At 45.7% G+C, this 26299-nt stretch overlaps 1 protein-coding gene across 1 annotated transcript in view; it reads right to left on the bottom strand.

Annotated features, from left to right (window-relative positions):
- LOC137433454 (uncharacterized) overlaps positions 1-26299 on the bottom strand; it is a 500692-nt gene that overhangs the window by 253727 nt on the left and 220666 nt on the right. Inside the window, exon 4 of the mRNA XM_078785196.1 lies at positions 25850-25884. Within this exon, the coding sequence (XP_078641322.1) occupies positions 25850-25884 (35 nt within the window). The remainder of the gene's footprint in view (positions 1-25849; positions 25885-26299) is intronic.

The following is a 26299-nucleotide window of genomic DNA, read 5'->3' as shown; positions in this document are numbered from 1 at the left end:
TCTCACTCTCACTCTCTCTCTCTCTCTCTCTCTCTCTCTCTCTCTCTCTCTCTCTTTCTCTCGTGGTGGGCGTGGCGTCATGGCGGCTGTGAGCAACTGCTCTGTGCTTTGGTGAGGCCGTTGCGTTTTTCCCCTCCCCTCCCCTGCCCTCCTCCCTCTCCTTCTCCATCCTGTGTGCTTCGGCATTGTGTTTTCATCCGTTCTGCACCCTTGTCTTCGAGAGAGAGAGGATTGAGAGCGGGCCCTTGTTGGGTGCGGCCTACTGGCTTTGACGGCGCTTTGTAAGCCATTTTTGTGCTTAGAACGCACGTTTTTTATTTACTTTAGCTCGATTATTTAGGTTTGATACCCTCTTGTCCGGTCCGGACAAGGGGGGGGGGGGGAATTTGATCTGTTTGTTGGTGTTCGACAAACATTGGGTTCTCTCGGTTCTTGGCTACGAACTTTTATTTGCTCGAGTTAGAATGGCGGGCGAACGTTTCCGCATTGATACGTACGAATCGCTAACTCGTAAACACGGGCTAGCTTGTGTTCCTCCCAACGAGGTGGAAATTAACGATGTGCTTTCCGCCATTGGAAACATCGTTGATGCACACAGTATTCGTGCTGCCTCTCGTATGAATAAGAAATTCGTCATATTTTTGTCCGAGGAGCACATGGTAGCGAGTGTAGTCGAACAAGGCTTGTTCATTGAACCGAACACGTTCCTCTCTGTGTTTGCTTTACAAGCCCCGACGGTAAAGATCACCATCAGTAATATCCCGCCATTTATTAGAAATGAGGAGTTACGTGAACAATTAAGCAAGTTCGGTAAGGTCGTATCGAGGATTTCGATGGTGCCGATGCGAAATGTTTGCGATCGATTCAAACATGTCATGTCCTTTAAGAGGGTGGTGTACATGATACTGCCTGCAAATGTAAAAACGCTCAATGTCGTGTTGAGTGTGAAAATCAACGGCTTTGAATACAAAATGTATGCCTCCTCGGAGGCTATGACGTGTTTCGAGTGTGGGGCTTACGGGCATGTGAGGAGTGCCTGTCCCAATGCGGTTGAACCGCAGGAACGCGGAGGATTGGTGAGGAGCGACTCCTCTTCACCGCACCATGAAGGGGAGGAGGCGGATCGAGTGGTTAATCCACCCACCGCACCGACTGCGGTGAGTGAAGCGCCAGACCCGTCCCCCCCGACCGGGGGGGGTGGGGGAGGGAGTGATAGACTTAGAACGTGAGGTGACTAACCCTGCCCCTCCACTTAAGGTGGGAATAAAAGTGGTTGAACCCTCTCTCATTTCGTCCACGGTACACGACAGTGCGGACGATACCATGGAAGTATCCGTAGTGGACACCAGGAAAAAAGGTCAGAAGCGTTCAAGTGATGAATCCTGTGATTCCGAAGAAAAACAAAATAAGATTCAGATCGTGTCAGGTTCGCAGGACCTCCAGGGTGAGGCCTACACCGGAAACTCCTTGGCGGTAATGGAGATGGTACAGGAAGTGTGTGTACATGAGGAAGATTCGCTGGCACCACTTGCTGAGATTGAGTATGACCCGGAAAATAGTCGATCCTCTCAGGCTGTGGTAAGTCCTTGTCCTGATAACCAAACTCGCTCAGACGAGTTAGCAGCTGGATCTGCCAGTGAGGAAAAAATAGATAAAGGGGAAAGTCCTTGCGACTGTGAGGATAACGTTAACCCTTCCCTGACTGATAAAAATGAAAGGGATGATGAGGTGGGGGACATACTTATAGCCACAGAGGATATGGTAAATTTGGAAGGGTCTGCAAAGAGTGCAGAGGTCCTTGACCCTGTAGAATTGCTGTTTCCAAAACTAAGTGTTCAGCAAATAGGAGGAAAAGATGCAGATCAAGATGAAGCACTTGATTCTGATGAAACCTCTTCTACTCCACTCTTTAGTGCTTCAAGTGCTCAAGAGAGTGAGGCGTGTGATGACAATACCATCACCATGGTTTCTCAAGAAAATGTTATCAAGTTCCTTGAAGAAACGTTCAGGAAAAGACATGTAAAAATCAAAGACTACTTTCCGAATCTGCATGATTTTATTTTGACTGCAAAGAACATGATTCGTGAACCGTATCAGGTTAACATGTCAGAACCTCAATTCCAGAGGCTAAGAAAATGTGTAACTCGAGCGGGCAAGGAACTTTATGAATAGTTAACAGAGTGGAGATAAAAGTAGCATCCTTAAACATCAACGGTGGTCGCAGTTGTGTGCGTCGCCTCCAGGTGTTTCAAATGTTTCAGAATGAAAAAATTGATGTGCTGATGTTACAAGAGACGCATGCAAATCAGTCTTCTGAGGTTGAGTGGCGTAATATCTTTAAAGGTTGTCACTTTTCCTCCAGTGCTTTTGTTGATGCCAAGGCTGGTGTTGCAGTAGTCTTACATCCTAGACTCCAGCCGTTGGAGATCAGATGTAGAGAAATTTGCAAGGGCCATTTACTATCTGTGGAGTTTGTCAGCGGTAACCAAAAGATTTGCACGACTAATGTATACTGCCCTAGTGCGAACTCTGCAAGAAGTGCTTTTCTTCACAAGTTAGCAGGTTTTTTAAGCACTATTGACCTGTCCATGTTGGTTTGCTTGGGGGGAGACTACAACTGTACCCTCAACCCACAACTTGATAGAAACACTCCTGAGCCTCATCCACCGAGTGCAAGGCCTTTGGCACAGCTCATTAAAAAATTTCAACTTGTGGATGTGTGGCGGGTACAGAACCCTAATATCCGGCAGTACACGTGGGTTTGTGCCGCAAGAAATCTTTTGACAATGGCTCGTTTGGATAGAATTTATGTTAACCATGATAAGGTAAATCTTGTCAAGAATTCATATATAAGGCCATCTGGTTTTTCTGATCTTCACATGGTTGTTGTTGTATGTGGCCTACCTCATCACGTGTGTAGAAGTGCATATTGGACTTTCAATGTCAAACTTTTACAAAGTGAGCATTTCAAAGAAGCATTCAGAATGGTATGGAAGGAATGTGAAATGCAAAAGTTTTCATACCTAAATTTAAGGCAATGGTGGGATTGCACAAAATCCCAAATTAAGTGTTTTTGCCAGCAATACTGTCGTTATAATACCTGTAACACACTTGGTGTGATAACTGCCTTAAAAAACGATATACTTTATTGTGAGCAGAAATCTGGAATGTCCAACGAAAATGTCCAGCAGTTGTCAGAGAAAAGAACACTACTGGCTGAAATGGTGAGAGAGCGTGCATCTGGTGCTTTTGTCCGACTGCGAATGGACAATATCCAACTTGACAAACCAAACAAAGTCTTTTTCAACCTGGAAAAGACAGCCAAGACCCCTCAACAAATTCACGCTTTGCGCTCTTCTGCCGGTGCACTTCTGTCTTCTCAAAGTGACATCAAAGATGAATTACGAAACTTTTATTCAAAGCTGTTTGCCTTGAGAACTGTGAACCAGGAAAACAGAAACGAGATGTTTGAACTGCTCCCATCTTTGTCTGAAGACCAGCGACAACAACTGGAGCCTGGCATCTCTCTCGGAGAACTTACTGTTGCTCTTAAAGGAATTCAAGATGGGAAAGCCCCTGGACTTGACGGCCTCCCAGTTGAATTTTACAAGGCCTTTTGGGACATTCTAGGCCCTACTCTACTTGACATCTTTCATGATAGCCTTGAACAAGGTGAATTGCCACTAAGTTGCCGGAGGTCAGTTTTGTGTCTCCTTCCAAAAAAAGGGAACTTGCAAGACGCCACAAATTGGCGGCCTGTGTCACTCCTAAATACGGACTATAAAATATTGTCGAAGGCGCTCGCGATACGTCTAAAGGAAGTCATCCCCCTTTTGATTGATATTGATCAGTCTTATTGTGTTCCTGAGCGTTCTATTTACGATAACATTTTTTTGGTGAGAGACTTGATCAGTCTCGGTCGTACTACATCTCATGGTTTTGGTTTGGTTCTTTTAGATCAAGAAAAAGCTTTTGACAGTGTTGACCATTCTTTTTTGTTTGCTGTACTACAGAGAGCTGGTTTTGGACAAAATTTTGTTTCCTATGTTAAGTTGTTGTATGAAAATGCATCCTGTCTGTTGAAGGTAAACAACAGCTTATGTTGCCCTTTTCCCTTTCAGCGAGGCATCCGTCAGGGCTGCCCGCTTTCAGGAATGCTATACAGTCTCTCGGTCGAACCTTTACTAGCTTTGCTCCGAAACTCACTGGAAGGAGTCTCCTTAACAAAAAACCACAAAATGGTTACTTCAGCTTATGCGGATGACATTTGTGTTGCTGTTTCCAGCCAAAATGATGTGGGGGAGGTCTTTCGATGTCTGTCCCAGTTTGAGCTCGCCTCCACGGCAAAAGTAAATTGGAACAAAAGTGTTGCCTTATGGGTGGGCCCCAGTCCACCTTCCTCAGCTCTGCCTGTGTTACCAGGAGGAATGCAGTGGAACAAAGAGGGGTTTAAATATTTAGGGTTATTTCTCGGAGTCCAAGCATATGAACAAAAAAATTGGGAGGGTTTCTTGGAAAGAATTAAGCAGAAACTGGCTAGATGGAAACGGTTGCACCACCTTCTATCGCTTAAGGCAAGGGTGACAATAATAAATAACCTGGTGGTTCCTTTTATTTGGCATAAAGTTATCCCCCTCCAACCTCCGAGATACTTGGTCACATGCATTCAGAGGGTTCTAACTCAGTTTTTCTGGGGAGGCCACCATTGGCTTGGACCAGACACGGTGTGCAGACCCCGAAATGCAGGTGGCCAAAGCTTGATACATGTTCCGAGTCGGATAATGGCTTTCCGCATGTGGACGATAAAGCGTTTATTGTATGGTGAGTGTGTCCCGTGGCGGCCTCTCACAAACGCTTGGCTGCAGGAAGCAGATGGGTTGAAGTATGACTGAGAGCTCTTCCTCATGGACCTGCAGCATGTCAACACGACTCTGCTCCCCGAGTTTCATCAGAGCCTTCTGAATGCCTGGCAAGTCCTTGGAATACAACGATTAGAGGTGTCCTACGATGCAAAAAAATATATGCATGAGCCATTGGTTCTGAATCCTTTATTCCCTGAAATTTCAACCTCCAGGTCATTTATGCATTGCTTCACCTGTAATGGAATAAACAGAGTGCGAGACCTGATGAAGCCTTCCCTAAATGGATGGTTATCCACCGGTTCTCTCACATCAAAAGTGGGGGTTCGGTCATCTAGAATGGTGGACAAAGTTTTGAGAGTTGTGATTAAAACTTTCAGGGAATTAAATATCGGGTGGACTGGGGCAGATGAAGTGGTGGACTCTCGTCTCTATTTCCCCGAGCTCCAAGTCACCTCAAAAAAACAACAGGGTGTCTTTTCAAAGTCAGATGGTTGCGGTGTGTTCCATGTGATGGGAAAAAAAGTTATTTATGGGATATGCCAAGAGGTGCTTATACCGGGTTTCACAAAACCTTTAAAAAATCGGTGGGATGAGATCATTCCGGCTAATTCGTTCCTATCTCCAGTGTGGAAAGAGATGTATAGGTCTCCAACCTTAGGTCGAACCGGAGACTTAAATTGGAGACTAGTTCATCAGGCCCTGGTCACCAAATACTTACTTAATAAGTTTGATCCTTCTGTACTGAATGTTTGTCCTTTTTGTGAAGAGGCTGAAAATGTGACCCATGCTTTTGTGAAATGTAAGAGATTGGTACCCCTTTTTTGTTTCCTCCAACAGCTCTTTTATAAATTTCAGTTTGTTTTTTCTGTTGCAATTTTTGTGTATGGCATTGAAAGGAGCACCAAGAACAAGACAGCGGGCCCTTTCTTGAATTTTCTGTGCGGAATTGCTAAACTCGCAATATATAAAACTAGAAAGATCAAATTGAGTGGCAGAGATGAAAATGTGCTGTTTTGCTTCAAAGGAATAGTGTCGGCCCGGATAAGTTTCGGCAGTGTGAACGACGATTGTTTTACAGATGAGGTGTTGAGTTTGTTTTTGTAAATTATACTTACGCTCAATGTCCACATATACATGTATATACATTCTTTTTGCTTGTACAACTTTCTTTTTCTTGTAAAAATTTTGCGGTGTTCTTCCATGTGTGTTTTGATACTTTTATAATAAAAGCACATAAAAGTCTCTCTCTCTCTCTCTCTCTCTCTCTCTCTCTCTCTCTCTCTTCTCTCTTTTCTCTCTCTCTCTCTCTCTCTCTCTCTCTCTCTCTGTCTGTCTGTCTGTCTGTCTGTCTGTCTGGCTTTGGTCTCAGGCAGAAGCTCTTTGTCTCTGGCTTGGCGGTTCCTGGCACGTGTGCGAGCATGAGGAGTACTTTTCAGAGCTCGTGCAAACTTTTGCAACGTTGGAGGAGGGGTGTTTTTGGACCGTGGTGCTTTTCGGGGGAGCTGGAGCAACGTTGCATTTCGGAGGAGGGTGGAGAGTGAAGGAGGACTGGCCGCACAAATTACCTCATGTTCGTGGCGACACGGAGAGCAACTTCGCGCCATCTTGTGCATTTCCTGCGCAGTGACTTCGGGGTTCGATAACCACCAGGCTCCTAACAGCCATTTCTGGACGCAAAGCTAAGTGCCGGCCGACTTAAAACATGATATTTTATTTTATCTTTCCCTTTGTCTGTGTTTGAATCAGCATGGAGGGTCCCGAAAAGTAGGATTTATTTTACCTCAACATTCATTTTATAGTCTTGAATTTAATTTCATTAAATACATTATTGTGGCATTTATTTCATTGTTTGTGTCGTTTATTTGTTCTGTCGGTTCGAGAATAAACCCAAGTGGCTTCTGTCCAGGTAAGCTTTTGGTTCCCTCACTCACGCACGACGGACCAATCGCCAGTTTCGGCTACGCGCCTCGTAATTAAGGACCGTTACGGCTATTCGTCACCCAGTGGTTTTAACCGCCGGGCTGACAGGACAATATACAGGGTGAGTCAAAAGTAGCGCCCGATTTCTCTTTATATATATATATATATATATATATATATATATATATATATATTAGGGTGGGCTTCAAAAAATCAAAATGCAGATTTTCTCCGGGACATGGTCTATTTTTGTTCCTTTTGGTGTCAAAGGAAACTACACCAAATTTGAATGGAATCCAATAATATTTAGGGGTGCCACATCAGTGATGAATTTTCCCCCATGCAAAAATAGGAATTCCCATTTTTTGGGCTGTATATACACAAAATAAATACATAATTATATATATATACATTAAATATAATATTAAAAATAAATATATAGTAAATATACATTAAATAATAAATATACATAAATACACATTATACATTATATATATACAATATATTATACATACAGTTTTGAGACTTCCTATGATCACTATCTGGGCAATTTTCATGCATGTTTTGTACAGGTTCCCGGGGTCAGGGGTACGCTTTTTTAGTGTGTAATATGTAGGCCTAACTTATTGACTGTGGCTCTTTTGTAGAGAGTGACCCTGTGGAGTAAGAATTAACAGGATTTTACCCACATTCTTGCTTATTTTGCAGATATGGCATGTGCTAGTACCAGTGTTTCATTGAAAACTCGGGCTCAGGATAATGTGTATCTCATTGGGTCCACTTCTGGAGATGCCATCAAAGGTGCCAAGCTCCCGACTGTGCATCAATCTCTTGTCCTGTTTTTCCATCACCTGAAGAAGGAGAATCGCACTGCCCGGGAGAGTGCAACCCTCACCATTGAAGAGGTTGTGAAGTTCTGGGAAAAAGCTCACCTACCTACAACGACGAAGCAGCACTGCATCCATCGTTTGGAGAGGCTATATGAAGAATGGAGGAGCCTCCAAAAAGGTGCAAAGCGGGGTGGTGCGACCCAAGAGAAAAAGGAAGCATCCTTCAAGGCGGCCTCCTTGGAGAAGACGTTTGATCTTAGGCATGCAGATTCGGAGGCCATAATCACCAACCCCGAGGACAGGAAGTTTCTTCACGATCAATTCTCAGAGAGGAAGGCTTCAATGGGATCTGTAGACACTGTGTTGGAAGCAAAAACGTTCTTGTGTGTTTGAAAGATCAGCAGCCACGAGATGATTATCGTGAACTCCTAGAACTGACTGTCATCTACATGGAAGGAATACCACCTCGTGGAATCCGGATCATGGCTCCAGGAGCAATGCACAGAGCCAGATGGATGGCAAAAGCACTATATTCACTACAGGTGTTCATGTTTCGGTCAGAGTGCCTCTTGACACTTCGAGAGGCGAGAGAACTCCGAGCCTTCAACATTTTTGTCTGCCTTGTGTATGTACAGGCTTGGTTTCGGGCTCCACAAGCTATTGAGGCTCCCCTGAATGACATTAACCTCTTCAAGAAGTTGGAAAAGTTTGAACAAATCAATCAGAAGATGGCTCAGGCAGCCTTGAAGGCACTTGGCCGCCACACGTGGTACATGAGCCCAGTACTAGTGGCATTTGCATTCTTTGACACCAGAATTGACAAAGAAAGCAAGATCAATATGATTGAAGCATTGAAAAATGACGGTGAAAACCCCTCTCCAAAGAGACCAGCTATCAAACGAGGAACCGCCCTGTCAATCGCTGGCCTCATAACAAAACACACCAAGCATTTCTTCAGCATCCTAAGGATCCCAACTGATTGGATGGATAAGGATCCTGGTTCATGGGAGCAAGAAACCAGCTTTCAGGAAGCAAAGAAAGCCGCCAGTGGCTTAGTCGTGGTGAACGACAGGGCAGAAAGGGGTGTCGCATTGATACAAGACTACAATATGCTCCTTACAAAGTATGAAGAGCAAAAGCAAGCTCTGCTCCAAGTTGTTGCTGCTCACAGGAAGATGTACCCCGATGCCAGGAAGGCAACAGTGGTGAAACAGGCCCAGAAATAGGAGTTACATTTCTCATTATATCTGGGTTTTTTAATATTATGTGATATGGTGTCTCTTCATTTTATGAACTGAACATTTGGATTGTTATCATTGAATTTGAGTTTTCATAGCAATATAGTGCTATTTGTGCAGCTATTGTAACTTGTGTTTGCTAGAATACAAAGAAAGTGAGTGGATGGTGGATTTTCATAAAACAAACTTCTGGTTTTGCTTTCGATCCATATATAGAAAAGTTTTGTAGACACCTTTAGTTTGAAGGCTGATGTGGCACCCCTAAATAAAATCAGATTGCTTTCATATTTGGTCTTTTCATTTTGGAACAAAAGGAACAACATAAAGCCATGTCCCAGTAAATATGTAAAAAAAATTATTTTGAGCACCACGCCACCACCCTAATATATATATATATGTATATATATATATATATATATATATATATATATATATATATATATATATATATATATATATATATACATATATACATATATATATACATATATACATATATATATTGTTGCGGAAATGAGGATTGTGTTTTTTTATTGTGTGTATTATTATTATTGCTTTATTCTGAGCCCTCCTTGCTCCAGTGTGTATAAAGGTCAAAAGGGCGTCCCGGTAGTTAATTCCATAAAGCATACATTGAAGGACACTATAATATCCCTGTTCAGTAGTTTATATCCTTATTATGTGTTTTAGGGTAAGGCCTTGTCTTCCATTAAAATGACACTCCATTGCACCAAGTGAAAAAGATAGATTCCCTTCATTCTTCATTCCCATTCCCAAAAACCTCCATTTCCCCTTTCGTCATGGCCAAGCCTCAATCTGCCAATTACATCCCCTCCAAGTCTCCATTGCCAACTGCACTGGGCAGTTGGCCAGTTTGTTACAGCTGTGGGTTGTTTTCGCCCCAAAGCCGCCATTGAACATGTGCTCGGGTTGGGGAAGAAAGGCGTGCCCGCCCGTCGTCATCAAGGGCGGAGCCAAAGGGTCGCGCCACCAACCAGGGCCGAGGTGAGCACACCGATGGGCGTGTCCTAAAAGCCGGCGGCTTAATCGCCGGAGGCGCTATAAAGGCGCGCGCGCAAGAAGTTGCGAAGAGGTCCATGACAAGAGAAGAGCAGAGCTGAGTTGTGTGGTTTTGGGAAAGAGCTGGGTTGGTCGTCAGTGGTGGTCAGTGGTTGCGTTGAGTGGTCAGTGGTTGCGTTGAGTTGTCGGTGGTGAGGAGTGATTGAACCGAGAGGAAGAGTTGGACCAAGAGAGAGAGAAAGAGTGGTTGGACCAAGAAAGAGAGAGGAGAGAACCCGTCACGCCAGACCCCCCACCAGCGCATCGGCTCCACCAAGCAGCTCCGACCCGTGATCCCGCGCACACGACAGGATCGGTGGCATCAGCGGCCGTCGAGATCCAGCCTGACGTCCCGTGCGGGATCAAGCTCCAGCCCCACACCTCCTTCCAGCCAATCCTACCTGCAATTTCCCCATTCGTGTACATGAGTTTTTTCTGTTTGTTTTGTCCCTGGGAATAAATTAAGACTGCATAGGATAAGCTAGTAATTTTCACTGTGTCACCTGCTTTTTCAATGTTCCCTGTACATAACCGTGACTGCTCCTTTTGCTTGTGTGTGTAAATAATAAATCCCGTTACTCTTCTGTACGTCTTCTTCTTCCTCTTTACATTCGGTCGCTTTAGAGTTTTCCATATTGAATATCTGTGGCGCGATACGGCCAATGTTCGGGTGAATCGGGTGAATCGGGGAAACTGTTAGGTCGCGGTGCCATCCGCTCGGCAAACATAACATCCTTAACCGCGGACCGTAACAATATATATATATATATATATATATATATATATATATATATATATATATATATATATATATATATATTGTTGCGGATATGAGGACTGTATATTTTTTTGATTGTGTGAATTATTATTATTGTTTATTCTGCGCCTCCTGCCTCCGGAGCTGTGTAAAGGTCAAAGGGCATCCCATAATTAGTCCATAAAGCATCCACACCACAGCCAATAATAGAATACCCCTGTTCAATAGTTATATCTTATTATGTGTTTTAGGGTAAGGCTGTGTCTCCAATTAATTGAAATACTCCATTGCACCAGTGAAAGAGATAGATTCCCTTCATTCCCACTCCCAACACTTCCATTCCCCCCTTTTCGTCAATTGCAATGCGCATTGCCAACTGCATGTTGGGCGGTTTTCCCTTCATCCGCCATTGACCACGAGGCAGGGTTGGGGAAGAAAGGCGGGTCCCCACCTCGTCATAGAGGGGAGGAGTGAGTCAGCCCCACTCAACCAACCACGAACAAGGGGTTGGACTTGGAGAGGGTGTGGAGAGAAACATCGAGGAGGTTCGCGAAGGTTGAGGGGCGGGGCCTATATAACCCGCAGGCAGGGCGTGTCCAAGGCAGATGAGCTTTGACGGGATGAGCTACGACAAGAGCGGAGTGTGTGGTTTTTTTGGTCAGAGCTGGGTTGGTCGTCAGTGGTGGTCAGTGTTTGCGGAGAGTGGAGGGGTTGCGTTGAGTTGTCGGTGGTGAGGAAGAGTTGGACTAAGCAAGAGAGAAAGAGTCCTGGAGTTAGTAAGAGAGAGAACCCGTCACGCGAGAGAACCCGTCACGCCAGACCCCCCCCACCAGCAGCGTTGGCTTGGCTCCACCAAGCAGCTCCGACCCGCTACCCCGCGCACACGACAGGATCGGTGGCATCGTCGGCCGTCGAGGTCCAGCCCGACGTCCCGTGCGGGATCAAACTCCAGCCAGCTCCGGGCCTTCCTCCAGCCACCCACCTCCTGTCATTCCTGCCTGCAATTTCCATCCATTTGCGTACGTGAGTTTGTTTTGTTCGTGCTGTCCTGGGTAGTAACAATAAGTCTGTATAAGCTAAAGATTGCACTGTGTCACCTGCGTCTCATGTCCCTGTAAATAAACGTGACTGCTTGCTTCCTACTTATATGTGTAAATAATAAATCCAATTACTCTTCTGTCCGTCTTCTCGTCTTATTCCTTTTCCTCTTTGCATTCGGTCATTTTAGAGTTTTCCAGATTGGGCAGCTGCGGTGCGATACGGCCAAAGTTTGGGTGGAATCGGGTTCTAGTCGGGGAATAACTGTTCGGTCGCGGTCATACCAACCGCTCGGTCAAAATAACATCTTGTCCGCGACCCGCAACAATTGGTGTCGAGGAGTGGGATACGAGGCCCGAAGCGCGCTTAACGCGCTCAAAATTACAAAGTGCTGGAAATTTGTGTTGTTGTAAAGGAAAACCCGAATTTTGAAATCGCGCCATGGCTGGTCAAGGCGATCGGATGCCGGTGGGTGAGCTAGAGGAGGGGTTAGGAGTAACCCAGGATCAAATGGAGGGGAGCAATGAGGAGGCGGTTGAGGGAGTATCAGACGCACAAAATGGCGCTCTCGCGCACGTGGTATCAGACGCACAAAGTGGCAGCTCGCACGAGCGCGGGGTAGCCGCGCCCGCTGCGCAAATAGCGGGAATTGATGTGCGGGACCTCATGGCGCAGATTAATGCAGCCATACTAATGGCAAATATGGGGCTAGAAGCAAAAATGGATGCTCAGGGTGAGCGAATGGGACAAATGGGGAACCGGATGGATGCTCAGAGTGAGCAATTGGGGGTAATGAGGGACGAAGCGAGGGGTACCGGTGAGGGGTTAGACAATGGGATAAAAGAGGTAAAGCTGGGGTTAACGGGGGTGGAAAATAGAATGGCTGCCCAGGAGAATCAGTTAGAGGGGGTGAAAAATGGGTTAATGGGGTTAGAAAATAGGATGGAAGACAAATTGCGGGAAATAGGGGAGCAATCCGCCCGGGAAATCGAACAGATGGGGAACCAGATAGAGGAGGTGAGAATCGGGGTAGAAACCAAACTGGATGCTCAGAGGGATGAATTGGGACAGATGAGGGTGGCATCTACAAAGGAGAGGGAGGAGATGAAAGAGGAGATACGACGAGGTGTAAGTGAGGAGGTCTCGGGGGTACGCGAGGAGGTAAAGCGAGGTGAAAAGCGTATAGAGAAAGAGGTGAGGAATAATACGGCTAGGTTACAGGGGGGAATAGAGGGTCTGACGAAGGGAGTAGAACAGCTGACAGTAGGACAAAGGGAACTAGCGGACCAAGTGGAAAAGAACACGGCAATAATCGGGGGGTTAAAAGCGACACAAAAAGAAATTAAAAATGACTTAATAGCGACACAGAGGCAATGTCAGATGGTACGTGAGGGACTGACAATGAGGTTGGACGAGGTGACAGAGGTAATGGAGACGAAGGACCGGCAGGTGAGGATGCACATAGAGACGGTCACGGTAGCCTTAGAGGACGAACTTGAGGAGACGCACCGGGAAATAAAAGAGGTGAAGCAAAAATTAGAGGCAGTGGAAGAAGAGGTGAGTGAAATTAAGAAGAGACGGACAGAAACTAAGAGAGAAATACAGGAGGAAGTCATGGAATATGTACAAGGTCTGTGTTCAAATCATGATGTGCTGCTCACTAACCAAATAAAGAGTTTGCAGGTGGCAAAAGAGGTGCGGAGACGAGGTGCCAAGGTGAGTGGCGAAATATTCGGCAATGTATATGATGTGAGGAAAGCTTCAGTCGGCTTGGGGGTTGCTATGGATCCGGGTGTTCGTGAGAGGCCGTTGGTGAAGTGTGTGACAGGTCAGGTGTGCGAAAAAAGAGGTGTGCGAGAATGTCCGACCATGGGGTGTGTGAGGAAAAAGTGCGCGCCGACCAGTGAGTGTGCTGTCGAGAGTGAGTCGGTCGTAGCGCGTGTGCGAGGGGGTACATGGAAGCGCGGTGTGGTAAGTGTTACGGAGGAAGTAACGAAAGAGTGTGCACAAGAGGATGCGCGAGAAAGGTGTGTAACAGACAGGTGCATGGGGAGAGAGTGCGCTGTCAAGAGTAAGGGGGAATGCACGCCTGTGGTCAGTGTTACAGAGGGTGTAACGGAAGAGTGTGCGCGAGAAAGGTGTGTAACGGACAGGTGCATAAGGAAAGAGTGCGCTGTCGAGAGTAAGGGTGAGTGCGCGACCGAGAGTGAAGGTGAAAGTAGTGAGAGTGACACAGAGCGTGAGTTGGTTGTGACAGGTGAGCGAGGATGTACACCTGGAATGGAAGGATGCACACCTGGAATGGTAGAGCGTGTGTGGGAATGCACACTTGAGTTGGTCGTGAGGCACGTGGTTGGGTGTGCGAGTGAGAGCACACCTGTGATTGTCACAGAGGAGGTGACCGAGGAGGGGGCGCGAAGAGGTGTGTTGGTGAGGTGTGCGAGCGACGAATGTGTGCCAAGGTGCTCGGTGGTCAGGGGTGTGACCAAGTCTGTGAGCGGAATGAGTGTACCGAGGTGTGTAAGGAAAGGTACGAGGAGCATGGGAACAGCTGGAGGTATGAGCAAGAAAGGGGTAGCGTATGCGTGTAAGCATGCAGGTGAGGCATCGACGGTAACCGGGTTAGCGGTTAGAGCGACTTTTAGCCGAATCGGGCCCTCGGTGCGTGCCGGGCTTCGCGTGCCGCGAGAACCAGCGGGGATCCGAGCCACGGCGGGTTCGAAAGGACCGCCGTACGCGATCCACGCTGGGCCTCGCTTGGAACAGCCGCGTCCGTGCTCAACTCGGCGGAGCGGGCAGCTCGATAGGAAGGGTCGTCATGGCGACCACTTTTTGTTGAGACGTGCCGGCAGGTCGAGATCAGGACATTGGATGGCTCCACGCCGAGGTGGTGCGTGGGATCTCGGCCCGGGTAAGCCCCCGTCCCTGCCCCGAATGCGGGACGTATCCAGCCGCTGGCACAAAACAACCCGCATTCATTGCTCGGCTGTACGAAGCCGAGCTTTAGAAGGGAATTGGCGCACCGAGAGGATCTAATAAGTAGACGAGTGATGAGGTTAGTGTTTTGGACCCAAAATTAGAAAAAGGCAAAATTTGATGATTGGTACGGTGATTGGCAGATGATTGGCAAAATTTTTGATTGGCTGAAATTTGGTGTGCCAAATTGATAGTAGGACCTCCCCGATGTGGTGGGATGGCAACTCTGTCATCCCTCACAGGGGGGGCAAAGGAGCACTAGTTTTATGGGGTTGATGGCAGTGAAAACTAGCCCGGGTGGGTTAGGATATTGTGTGTAGGGATCTAGCGAAGATGACATTAGGTAACGTTAAGGTTAGTTAGTGACAATGACACCTGTAGTGGGGACGCAGGTAGAGTAGAGTGGATGATACTGACGTGGGAGCGCAATAGTTTAAAGGGGCGACTGGGAAGCGCAAGTTTCAGAGGGGAGTAGTTAGATGAGATGATGCCGTGTGGTTGAGGATTGAACAGGTGTGATTGCACAGGTGTGCAACTGAACAGGTGTGTGGAGCAGTGTATGAGTGAGTGAAGGTGATTGTGTATTGTGCTGACCCAATGGTCCAGGAAGAGGAGGAGGGTGCAGGTGGCACCAGGTGTGAGTGCACAGGTGTGCAACAACAGGTATGGAGAATGGTAGTGTGGAATAAATGGAGTATTGGAATGGATGGTCGTGGAGTGAGCATGGTGGAAACAATGGAGTGGAGTGGATGGTGCGAAGGTGTGAATGGGGGAAGAGTGGACCCCCATCACGAATACCCGGGGCGGGTAGTGTAAGTGTTAGGTAGAGGGTATAGGTAAATTGTGGTTGGATATTGGCATCTGTGGTGCGGGTGGAAGAATGGTGATTGGATGGGCGCATTAGTGTTGTGGAAATGGCTGGGCATGTAGCCTGTTAGTGTGTGTAGTTGGTTTCGGCACTCCACCACTGTGAGGATGTCGGCCAGGTGAGGCCGCGGGTGGGCTCTGGGAGCCGGTAGTTGTGGATGGGGCCCGAGGATCCGGAGGACGGACCCGGGTAGCCCAGTGCCAGAGGGCACCGAGTGGGGTGACAGAGCCAGGAGGGGCCTTCCCCAGTTAGTTAGGTTAGGGTGAGGAGCTAGGTAAGCTCGGGTGGCAACTGCAGTGGTGGAGGTGTGCAGGTGGGTAGACCTGCTGGGAGAGCTACACGTCACAGCCCAGAAATTGTGCAAGGGCACCGGGAGATGAATCGGGGGAGTGAGACCCCAAATTGAGAAGCACCACAGTTTGGTCAATGGGAATTGGTTTTTAGAACCCATAGTGTAAGTGGCCAATGGATTGGCAGGGAAAGACCCCGGGTAGTGTAAAGTGTGTTAAAGTCATTTAGAGGATAGTTAGGAAGAAGGATCTCCTCGCACCATCTGCATCCACTCACCTGAGGTGACAGGTACTCCACACCATGCTATGTTTAATTATTTTTTATGTGCAAATGTTTTGGATTGTGAGACGCATCATGACGTGGGTGTGACATTGTGCTTTGTTGTTCCATCTCTTCCTCCTTATGAGGATTGATGATGAATTGGGTGATGGCAAATTTTGGTTAGAGGGATTGTGGTGACGAATTTGGTATTGGAGAAATATGGGGAGACGAGACATTAGCGACGAATTTGTAAATGTGTAGATTTTGTACATATGGGGTAAGGGCAAGGGTAGTGTAGGTGACAGGGGGGTGACGTACGGTAGGGACGAGCTTTCTCACTTCGCTCTCCGTACGCATTTCACCTTGCATTGCCTTATTGACGTGTACCCTTGTGACCTTACCCCTCGCTCATTTCTCTTGTCCCCCTTTTGTCTCCCACATGACCTGTGCGCCATTGGGCGCCGAGGGGAGCGTGCGTGAGTCGGCCATTGTGCGCCCGGAACTCTCAGAACCAGCTCTCTGCATCGATGCACCACATTATGGACCACATGTCTGTGGCCGAGCACCACTTATGGACCCCATGGGTTGGGGCATGGCCCCTCTGCTGGAACCGGCCATGAGGGCCCGAAATCTTGCTGGCGGACCTTGGCCACAGGGCACCGATGCCCCACAGGTGAACCACACGTAGTCGGCCCTGTGGGCCGTAAATAAAATAAATAAAAATGGACACATTCGGTGCAAGTTTTAATACAAATAGGCCGCCAGTAAGCAAAGCAAAGGAATGACAACAACTGGAAGAAATGATAATAGCCAGCAGAGGGAGCCGAAGAGCAAGAGATCACCTGCAGGGTTAGGGGTTGTTTGGTTATTTTTATTATTGAACACTGATGAACTGTGGTGACTGCACCGATTGGTGCCTGGGGGTGTATTGGTGCGTTTTTGGGTGCTTTCATGGTGCGTCGATGCAGAGCAGACTGTCTCCCCCCAGAAAGAACAATTACAGGTCCTGGGTTAGTTTTGTAAATAAAAATAGCGTCATTGTAAATAATGCTCCCCACCGTCAGTGTGTAGTTTGAAGACCATTCCGCAATTCGGTTAACTGTGGGCGTAAGTCTGTTAGGCAGGGTGCAATGGAGCAGCGGGACACATTTATTTATGTTTTAAAACTGTCGCACTCAGGGTCAGGTTAAAAGTAGAGGGAACTACACCTACGTGTCACACTAAATAAAAGTTGTAGGCCCGGGACGTGCCTAAGAGGAGGAGGGTGCAGTGTTGCGGATATGAGGACTGTATATTTTTTTGATTGTGTGAATTATTATTATTGTTTATTCTGCGCCTCCTGCCTCCGGAGCTGTGTAAAGGTCAAAGGGCATCCCATAATTAGACCATAAAGCATCCACACCACAGCCAATCATAGAATACCCCTGTTCAATAGTTATATCTTATTATGTGTTTTAGGGTAAGGCTGTGTCTCCCATTAATTGAAATACTCCATTGCACCAGTGAAAGAGATAGATTCCCTTCATTCCCACTCCCAACACTTCCATTCCCCCCTTTTCATCAATTGCAATGCGCATTGCCAACTGCATGTTGGACGGTTTTCCCTTCATCCGCCATTGACCACGAGGCAGGGTTTGGGAAGAAAGGCGGGTCCCCACCTCGTCATAGAGGGGAGGAGTGAGTCAGCCCCACTCAACCAACCACGAACAAGGGGTTGGACTTGGAGAGGGTGTGGAGAGAAACATCGAGGAGGTTCGCGAAGGTTGAGGGGCGGGGCCTATATAACCCGCAGGCAGGGCGTGTCCAAGGCAGATGAGCTTTGACGGGATGAGCTACGACAAGAGCGGAGTGTGTGGTTTTTTTGGTCAGAGCTGGGTTGGTCGTCAGTGGTGGTCAGTTTTTGCGGAGAGTGGAGGGGTTGCGTTGAGTTGTCGGTGGTGAGGAAGAGTTGGACTAAGCAAGAGAGAAAGAGTCCTGGAGTTAGTAAGAGAGAGAACCCGTCACGCGAGAGAACCCGTCACGCCAGACCCCCCCACCAGCAGCGTTGGCTTGGCTCCACCAAGCAGCTCCGACCCGCTACCCCGCGCACACGACAGGATCGGTGGCATCGGCGGCCGTCGAGGTCCAGCCCGACGTCCCGTGCGGGATCAAACTCCAGCCAGCTCCGGGCCTTCCTCCAGCCACCCACCTCCTGTCATTCCTGCCTGCAATTTCCATCCATTTGCGTACGTGAGTTTGTTTTGTTCGTGCTGTCCTGGGTAGTAACAATAAGTCTGTATAAGCTAAAGATTGCACTGTGGCACCTGCGTCTCATGTCCCTGTAAATAAACGTGACTGCTTGCTTCCTACTTATATGTGTAAATAATAAATCCAATTACTCTTCTGTCCGTCTTCTCGTCTTATTCCTTTTCCTCTTTGCATTCGGTCGTTTTAGAGTTTTCCAGATTGGGCAGCTGCGGTGCGATACGGCCAAAGTTTGGGTGGAATCGGGTTCTAGTCGGGGAATAACTGTTCGGTCGCGGTCATACCAACCGCTCGGTCAAAATAACATCTTGTCCGCGACCCGCAACAATATATATATATATATATATATATATATATATATATATATATATATATATATATATATTTCTGTCAGTTGATTGTTTGTTTGACATTTGTATTACAGTGAAAAAGAAGGTATAAATAAATGAATGACATGTTTATCTAACCATTTAGACCTTACACTCCCCAGACGCTTACTTATAACGCTCCTTATAACGCTTAAGACTCCTTATAACGCTCCCCAGACCTTACACCTCCAGATTTCTTTCTTTGGTGGCTCATGAAAGACCTTAAGACCTTGTTTATCGTGAAAAGCCTCGTACCATTCAGGAATTGAAGGCTCAAATCACTGCAAAGATTGAGGAAATTGATATCGAACTCTGCGAGCGTGTGTGCCACTCTGTGCCTGCTCGGCTGCAATTGTGCATCGATCACGAGGGAGGGCACTTTGAAAATTGCAAGTTAAACAGCTTGGTACACTTCCGTAATAATTTTCCCCCAAATAAATGGTTAGATAAACATGTCATTCATTTATTTATACCTTCTTGTACACTGTAATACAAATGTCAAACAAACAATCAACTGACAGAAATATATATATATATATATAAACAGAAATCGGGCGCTACTTTTGACTCACCCTGTATATATTATATATATATATTTTATATATATTTATATATTTCTCTGCATTCTCTTCTACTGTTTGACAGAAACAGACAAGGCCTCAGTAAAGCCTCCGAGAATCATCATTCCAGCTCTGAAACAATCTGTTGTGGCATTAAGTGTTAGGCTTATTTATTTGTACACGGTGGCCTGAAAGTGGCTTTATCCCTGCTAAAATTCCTTGCACAAGATCATGTCTAAGAGGATTTGGTGACAAATTCTCTGGTGCAAGAATGATGGAGCACATACAGATATAACCCACCAATCCACAAGAAACGCAAAAGAAAGGTATGGTAATTGAAAGCAGATCGTAGGGAATCTCAAGTGAGCTCTTGATTTAAGATTGTTGATTGATTGACAGGAAACTCCTGCACATTAATTTTGGACTCCAGAACTAGAAGCACAACTTATTTTTGTATATGGATCCTTCCAGCGACCACCCGTTTGTTTGCAAACTTATTTGAATACTTTGGCAGCAGTATTGTATCTGGAGAAAAAATCTGTTGAGGTATCAGAGAGCATATCCTTATAGATGCTTACAACCGGGAAATAGCTTTGTTCTTGTATAGTTGTATGAGATGCCACATTTATGAGATGCCTCCAGTTGTATGAGGGCGTGCCAAACAAACAATGATACTGAAATGAAAAATGTACATGCCTGTTGCTCTGTATGATTGTGATAAAAAATTGGGCTAATGTATGTATGTATGTATGTATGTATGTATGTATGTATGTATGTATGTATGTATGTATATGGCTAAACCTTACAGAAACTAAAACGGATTGGCTGACCACCAAATTTTGCAAACGAGCTGGGGGTAACCAGGACCAAGTCAGGGGCACAAAATAATTGCACCCCAAACTCTGCCCCTTCCAACCCTAGGAAAGGTAGGTTGATGACTGCGAGGTAGGTTGGCGATGCACAATACACAAGGCGTTTACTTACTGTTGCCAGAGAGAGGAGGTATTACTAGCCACAGGCACAAAATGAATTTGCGAGCCACAGGGCAAAGAGAGCTAGAACTAGTGAGGGTGCTGTAATTAAAGGTGATTTCAAATAGTACAGCAGCCCACACTCTACAAAACCAAAATACTACAAGGAACTTTGGTACAGTAGAAGGCTATTCAGCCCATCATGCCCGTGCTACACCAACACTAGTTTACATCAACCATCCACACGCAAGCTGCCAACATGTCCTGCCAATATCCCTGTACCCCACTATCGGCAATGCAACTAGGTACCTATCTAATTACAATTTAAACTTATCTATTCTTTAGGCTACCACTACCTTATTAGGGATATCATTCCATGCGTTAACTACTCTGACTGAAAGACCCCTGCCTTAATACTCTCCTAACTCTCATCTTCTTTACTGTAAGAATATAGCCCCTCATCCTATCACTGTGTATTCCACTGAAAAATTATTCTGTAAAACTCCAAAGCCAGCTGCTGACTTGGCATCCTCCATCATACAAAGTTCTTCCTTAGCACACCTGAATTTCTATCCATTTTCTTCCTTGGGTCTATTACTTCGCCATTGCAGACAGGTCAGTGGTCTCTCTGTCTTCTACAGCCTCCTTTTTGGTCTTGCACCCTCTGCTCTTTCCGTGTGTCGTTCTACCCCCCACCTCCACCCCCTCCACCATCCCCCACTCAGTTTTCTGCAGGGTACACATGGTCCACCATCAAGCCCCTTCTGATGAAACTACCTAAATCCAGGATAACTGCTCACCTCCACTCATTTGTTCCTCTTTTCCCCACCGGTGGAACCAACCTCCACATTCTCTTCAATCTCATACTTCCATCCAGGTCTTCAAGACAGCTGTTCATCATCTCAGATCGTCCTCAATCGAAAACAATGATATTTATTTGTACCCTCGTTAACACCCCTCTCCCTCCCCCACCACACAATCCCTCCTTTATCCAACTTTCCAGTTTTCCCTCCTTGGAGTTTCCTCCTGTATCCATATTGTCCAGCCCATGATGCATCATTCCCCCCAACCCCCCATCCCTCCCCACACCCATTGTTTGTCCAAGTCTGCCTCCATCTTGGCCTTCTACTCTGCTGTTTGTGTTCCCCCCTCTCCCTCTCTACTGTTACTGTTCCTTTTGCATCGTGTTATGTTCTGATCCGTTCAGTGTACTAGCTCTTCCACGAGCCTAAACTATGTACACAAAATAAAAATATTGCTTGCTGTTATTGGTTCACGAGTTATCAAGTAACCACTATATTCGTCATGTGTGTGCGTCTGTCTGTGTGTGTGTCTGTCTGTCCGCAGCATAACTACCCGATGATATCATCTGATCTTGATGAAACTTGGGTGGGAGGTTGATATCATGATCTAGTTGTGTCCTGCCTAGAGTGGGCGTATTGCGCCCATTGTGGGCGGAGCCACGCCCGAAAAAGATGTCTTTTTAGGGGGGTAATCGAGTTCAAGCTACATCTTCTCCGAGGGGTTTGGTGGAATCTGACAGGGGTTTCGGTATTTGGTTTGGCCAATGTCATGTGTCTAGCCCCACGGAGCTCGACGTTTTTGTTTTTTTTTTGTTTTTTTTTATTTATTTCATTTTTCACCGAATTTTCGGTATTGTGTAGCTAACTAACATCATAACTGATTATACATTATTTTCTATCTTATTTCAAGGTCAGTAACCTTCGTTTTGACATTTCCGGGCCTGGCCTGTCCGGGCCTGTTTCGTTTTTTGGGTCCGTCCTTTGTCATTGAATACCGCTCGCTCGTGAGCCATCGTCGTCTCCTGACTTGTGTTTAATATTTTTGTCGATGTCCTTTTCATATTCTCTTTGTGCCTGCAGAGATATTTTCTAAACTCGTCACTGTTTCCTCCTATGCTGATGTGTCGGACTCTAGTTCCTATATTTTGTACTTAAAGAGTGCCTTCTGTTTATCTTTAATTACACTGTGTACCTCCTTGCTCAACCACCTTCGTCTCTTTTTGCCTCTACCCTTACATCTGGAAAATGGTCATTCGCTTTGTCTTTCCCCTGTTCCTCGACCCAATCTATCCCCAGCAAACTAAATCCCCCAAAATCAAAACTCTTCCTTTATCATAAGCCTTTCTGAACTATTTACATATCCTTCTTTCATGCTCTTTCCTCACATCAGAAACCCTAAAAAAGCATCCTACAAGTATCTTAATATTCTTTGAATCTCTATCCACACAGAATCCTCTCCCTCAATTCCCTCCTTAATGTCATGCCTTTCTCTCGATACAATAACGTCTTTCACCCAAATTGCCACACCATCTCCCCTTTTCTCTTTCCTGCCAAGCCTATAAACTCTGTACCCTTTAATCCCTGTCTTCCAGTTGGATTGCTCACTAAACAACGTCTCACTTACAGCAACTACGTCGTACCCCTCACCAACCACCCCTGCTTCCAGCTCTTCCATCTTTCCATTCAAGCTCCTGGCAATCAAGTACAACACCTTCAACCTTCCCCTTCCTTTCTCCCCCTGCCCCCCTGTTTCCCTGCCATATGTACCAACTCTCTTATTTTCTCACACCAACAGTTCGACCCCTTGCTATTTGTACGAGGGGCAGTCAATAAGTAACCTTAAAATAGTTTTCATAACTTGTTTATTGCATGTACGTGTGTAACAACTGTGTTATTTTTCAACATAATCTCCATTGCATTCAATGCATTTTTTCCAGTGCTTTACTATGGGCTGGATTTCTCTGGGAAAAAATTATTTTGGCTGCTTGTGAAGCCATTCGTGCACCGCCTCTTGGACCTCTTTGTCGAATGGCAAAGTGGTTCCACCAAGCGCCTCTTTAAGTGGCCCAAAGATGTGGTAATCTGAAGGGGCGAGGTCTAGCGAGTAGGGTGGATGAGGAAGACACTCAAAATGCAGATCCTCGAATGTTGCAGCTGTAGTGCGGGCAGTATGGGGCCGAGCATTGTCATGCTGCAGCAAAACACTGGTAGTGAGTAGTCCATGACGTTTTGATCTGATTGCTGATTTCAGATGATTTTTAAGGAGGCAGCAGTAAGATGCACTGGTGACTGTGGTCCCTATGGGCATGTAATGCTGTACAAGTGGGCCTTAGCTATCCCAGAACAGCTTCAGCATTACTTTTCCAGCAGATGGCTGTGTGCGGAATTTTTTGGGCTTTGGTAAAGTTGAATGGCGCCACTCTTTTCATGCTCACTTCATTTCTGGCTGAAAGTAGTGGACCCAGCTTTCATCCTCAGTCACTACGCGCTGTAAGAAAGCGTTGCCTTCTGTTTCGTAACGTCGCAGAAGCTCTTCACATGCATCCACTCACCGTTCTTTCAGTTCGGGTGTGAGTTGTCCAGGCACCAACCAAGCAGACATTTTACGGAACCCCAGCACGTTGTGAATGAAATGGTGTGCTGAACCATGGTATGCTAATGTTCAATTTGGAGACCACTTCATCCAGTGTAATGTAACGGTTTTCCTGTAGCACGCGCTCAACTCCTGCAACAATTTATGTTGTGTCGACTGTGTGAGGCCGGCCCGAGCGAGCAGCATCTGCCACACTGGACACTTCACTTTTAACCTTCCTGTCCAATTCGTACACCTGCTGCAGCGATAAACAGGCATCACCATATTGCATCTTCATTCTGCAATAAATTTCACTGGGATTCACACCCTCACTTCCCAAGAAATGGATGAGAACACGTTGCTCTTCTCTGGTGCATGCTTCTATGGGAACCACCATCTTGGAACTGCTCTACTGACGTCATACGCTCAATGTTGCCAGATCTAAAACAGGCAAAACAGACTCTTACCCATAAATATGACATATATTGTCTACAACTACACACATTACATTCTCGAATTTATATCGCCATTTTAAGGTTACTTATTGACTGGCCCTTATATAAACTTGCTTCCTATTCATAAATTAATTGTTTCAAGATATCTAGCACATCTGATATACTCTTTTGCACTGCTCCCCATTTTGATAATGATATGTATTTGATTTTTTTTCTTATTTCATAAAGATATTGAGGCTCATAAAAGAGAGGAGCAACAGAGGGGTGAGAGGTAGACATACAATAATGGAGCAAAGGATTTTAGTGGTTTTTGAAAAGAAAAACAATCCCTCTTTCCTTCTTTCTCTCCCTGTGAAGAGCTTAAATGATGGATCCCGAAGGGTTACAGAGAGAGAACGAGAGAAAGAGAGATATCTCGTTATTTTAAATGATAGCATTTAGAGAGCACAGCAATGACAACCCACATGCCCTGCCATCCCAAGAGTGTATGCAGAGCGGATACATTTCTCTTTAATTGCAATTCTGACTGTGGAAAGAAAAGCAACATCCCAAAGATGCCATCGCTTCTAAAGTTACGTCACTCTCTCCATGGTCAGCAGATGCGTTTGTCTGAAGTAGTCTCGTGTTGTCTCATGTCTTTGTCTGCGGTGTGTGTGTGATTTATGTTTCAGCTCCTCTATGACCCTTAGATCATGTGAAATATATAATGAAACAGGTGCTGTATTGTTAGTAACTGTAATTTAATTTCAACTTATACTATTTGGAACTGTCCTCCATGATGTTGGGTACCAAACGACAACTTACGTCCATCAAATGTTGTTTTTTTTAAACTTGCCAATCAATTCTCTCTGCAACTCTTCTTCAATTTTTGTTAGGCAACATGCATCTGAACGTCATATATATATATAGAGAGAGGAGAGAGAGAGAGAGAGAGAGAGAGAGAGAGAGAGAGAGAGAGAGAGAGAGAGAGACAGAGAGACAGAGAGAGAGAGAAAGAGAGAGAGAGAGAGAGAGAGAGAGAGAGAGAGAGAGAGAGAGAGAGAGAGAGAGAGAGTTCCATTCAACATTATTTCTGGGATTAAATATTTGTTAAACCTAAGGTGAATAGCAATTAAGGCCAGGCATTTAAACCCATGGTTAGGAATTTAAACCCGTGGGTAGGCATCATCAGCGAGTTGATAAATGCCCTGAAAGGTGGGTTCAACAAATTATATGCAGGCCTACAGTGAACGCACTGGGAAAATGGTGGCCGAAGGCTGAATTCGAGTTGCTCATTAACCATTTCCGATTCAATAATTGATTTTTCTGCGCACAGTTTCTGGCTGCAAAAAGCTTGTGTCTACAGCATCACACACGTGTCAAGGGAATGCTTACTGTCTAACTATTATGGTGCTGAATGCGTCTTCCTAGAATTGCTGTAACTGTAGATGCTGTCACCATGAATTCCCTGTGTCCAGCATATTCTCCAAAGTTATTATTATTATTGGACAGTTATTATTGGATAAGTTAGTTATATAAGTTATTGGACAAATATAAACAACACCATTCTCTGAAGCAAAAGGAATTCAGCACCATTAAAAAAGATCAGAGAACAGCATTACAAGATGCAGATGAATGAAGTTAAATAATTGCAGCAGGTTTCATGCATATTTTAAGGGGTTGCGAAAGTGAAATGGATAAAGGAAATAGCAATAGCTGAGCATAACTACAATTGTTACAGTATAGTGCCAAGTAAATGAGAAGAAGGAAGGTTTATGTATTGTGGTAAGCACCCACCGGTCGTCCGCCATCGAGATCCATCCTCATTAGAGCTGAAAAATGGACCACAGTAGTTAAAGATTAAGTTCAAACGTTTGAATCGAAATGAATGTTTTTGCAAGATGTGAAACTTCTTTAAAGGTAATATTTTATAACATGGTCTTTAAAAAACATTTGAACCTCCTCGTTCCTTGCGTTTGGTATGTTGAACATTTTTTTTCATTTGCAATTGCCTGCTATACTATCAGCCAGTGAGGCCTCCGGTGCAGACCTTCAGCATACTGAACCTATAACCAGGACAGAAGAGGTTAAAGCATCATCTGTTCACTCTACAGGAAACAACTGACATGCTCTTCCATTGATTTGTTGTACACGCAGGTCATGCCCAGAGGCTAGCAAAAGATCAGGAATCATTTTAAGGTGTCTGCCCATGAAGCATATGCCTTGCTTAGGAAGGTGCAGCCTCAG

This window comes from Myxine glutinosa, chromosome 10 (genome assembly GCF_964187855.1).
Source record: "Myxine glutinosa chromosome 10, kmMyxGlut1.1, whole genome shotgun sequence".
NCBI classification, from domain to species: domain Eukaryota; kingdom Metazoa; phylum Chordata; class Myxini; order Myxiniformes; family Myxinidae; genus Myxine; species Myxine glutinosa.
The sequence above is the reverse complement of the archived record's forward strand: the minus strand, read 5'-3'. Positions and strand labels throughout refer to the sequence as shown.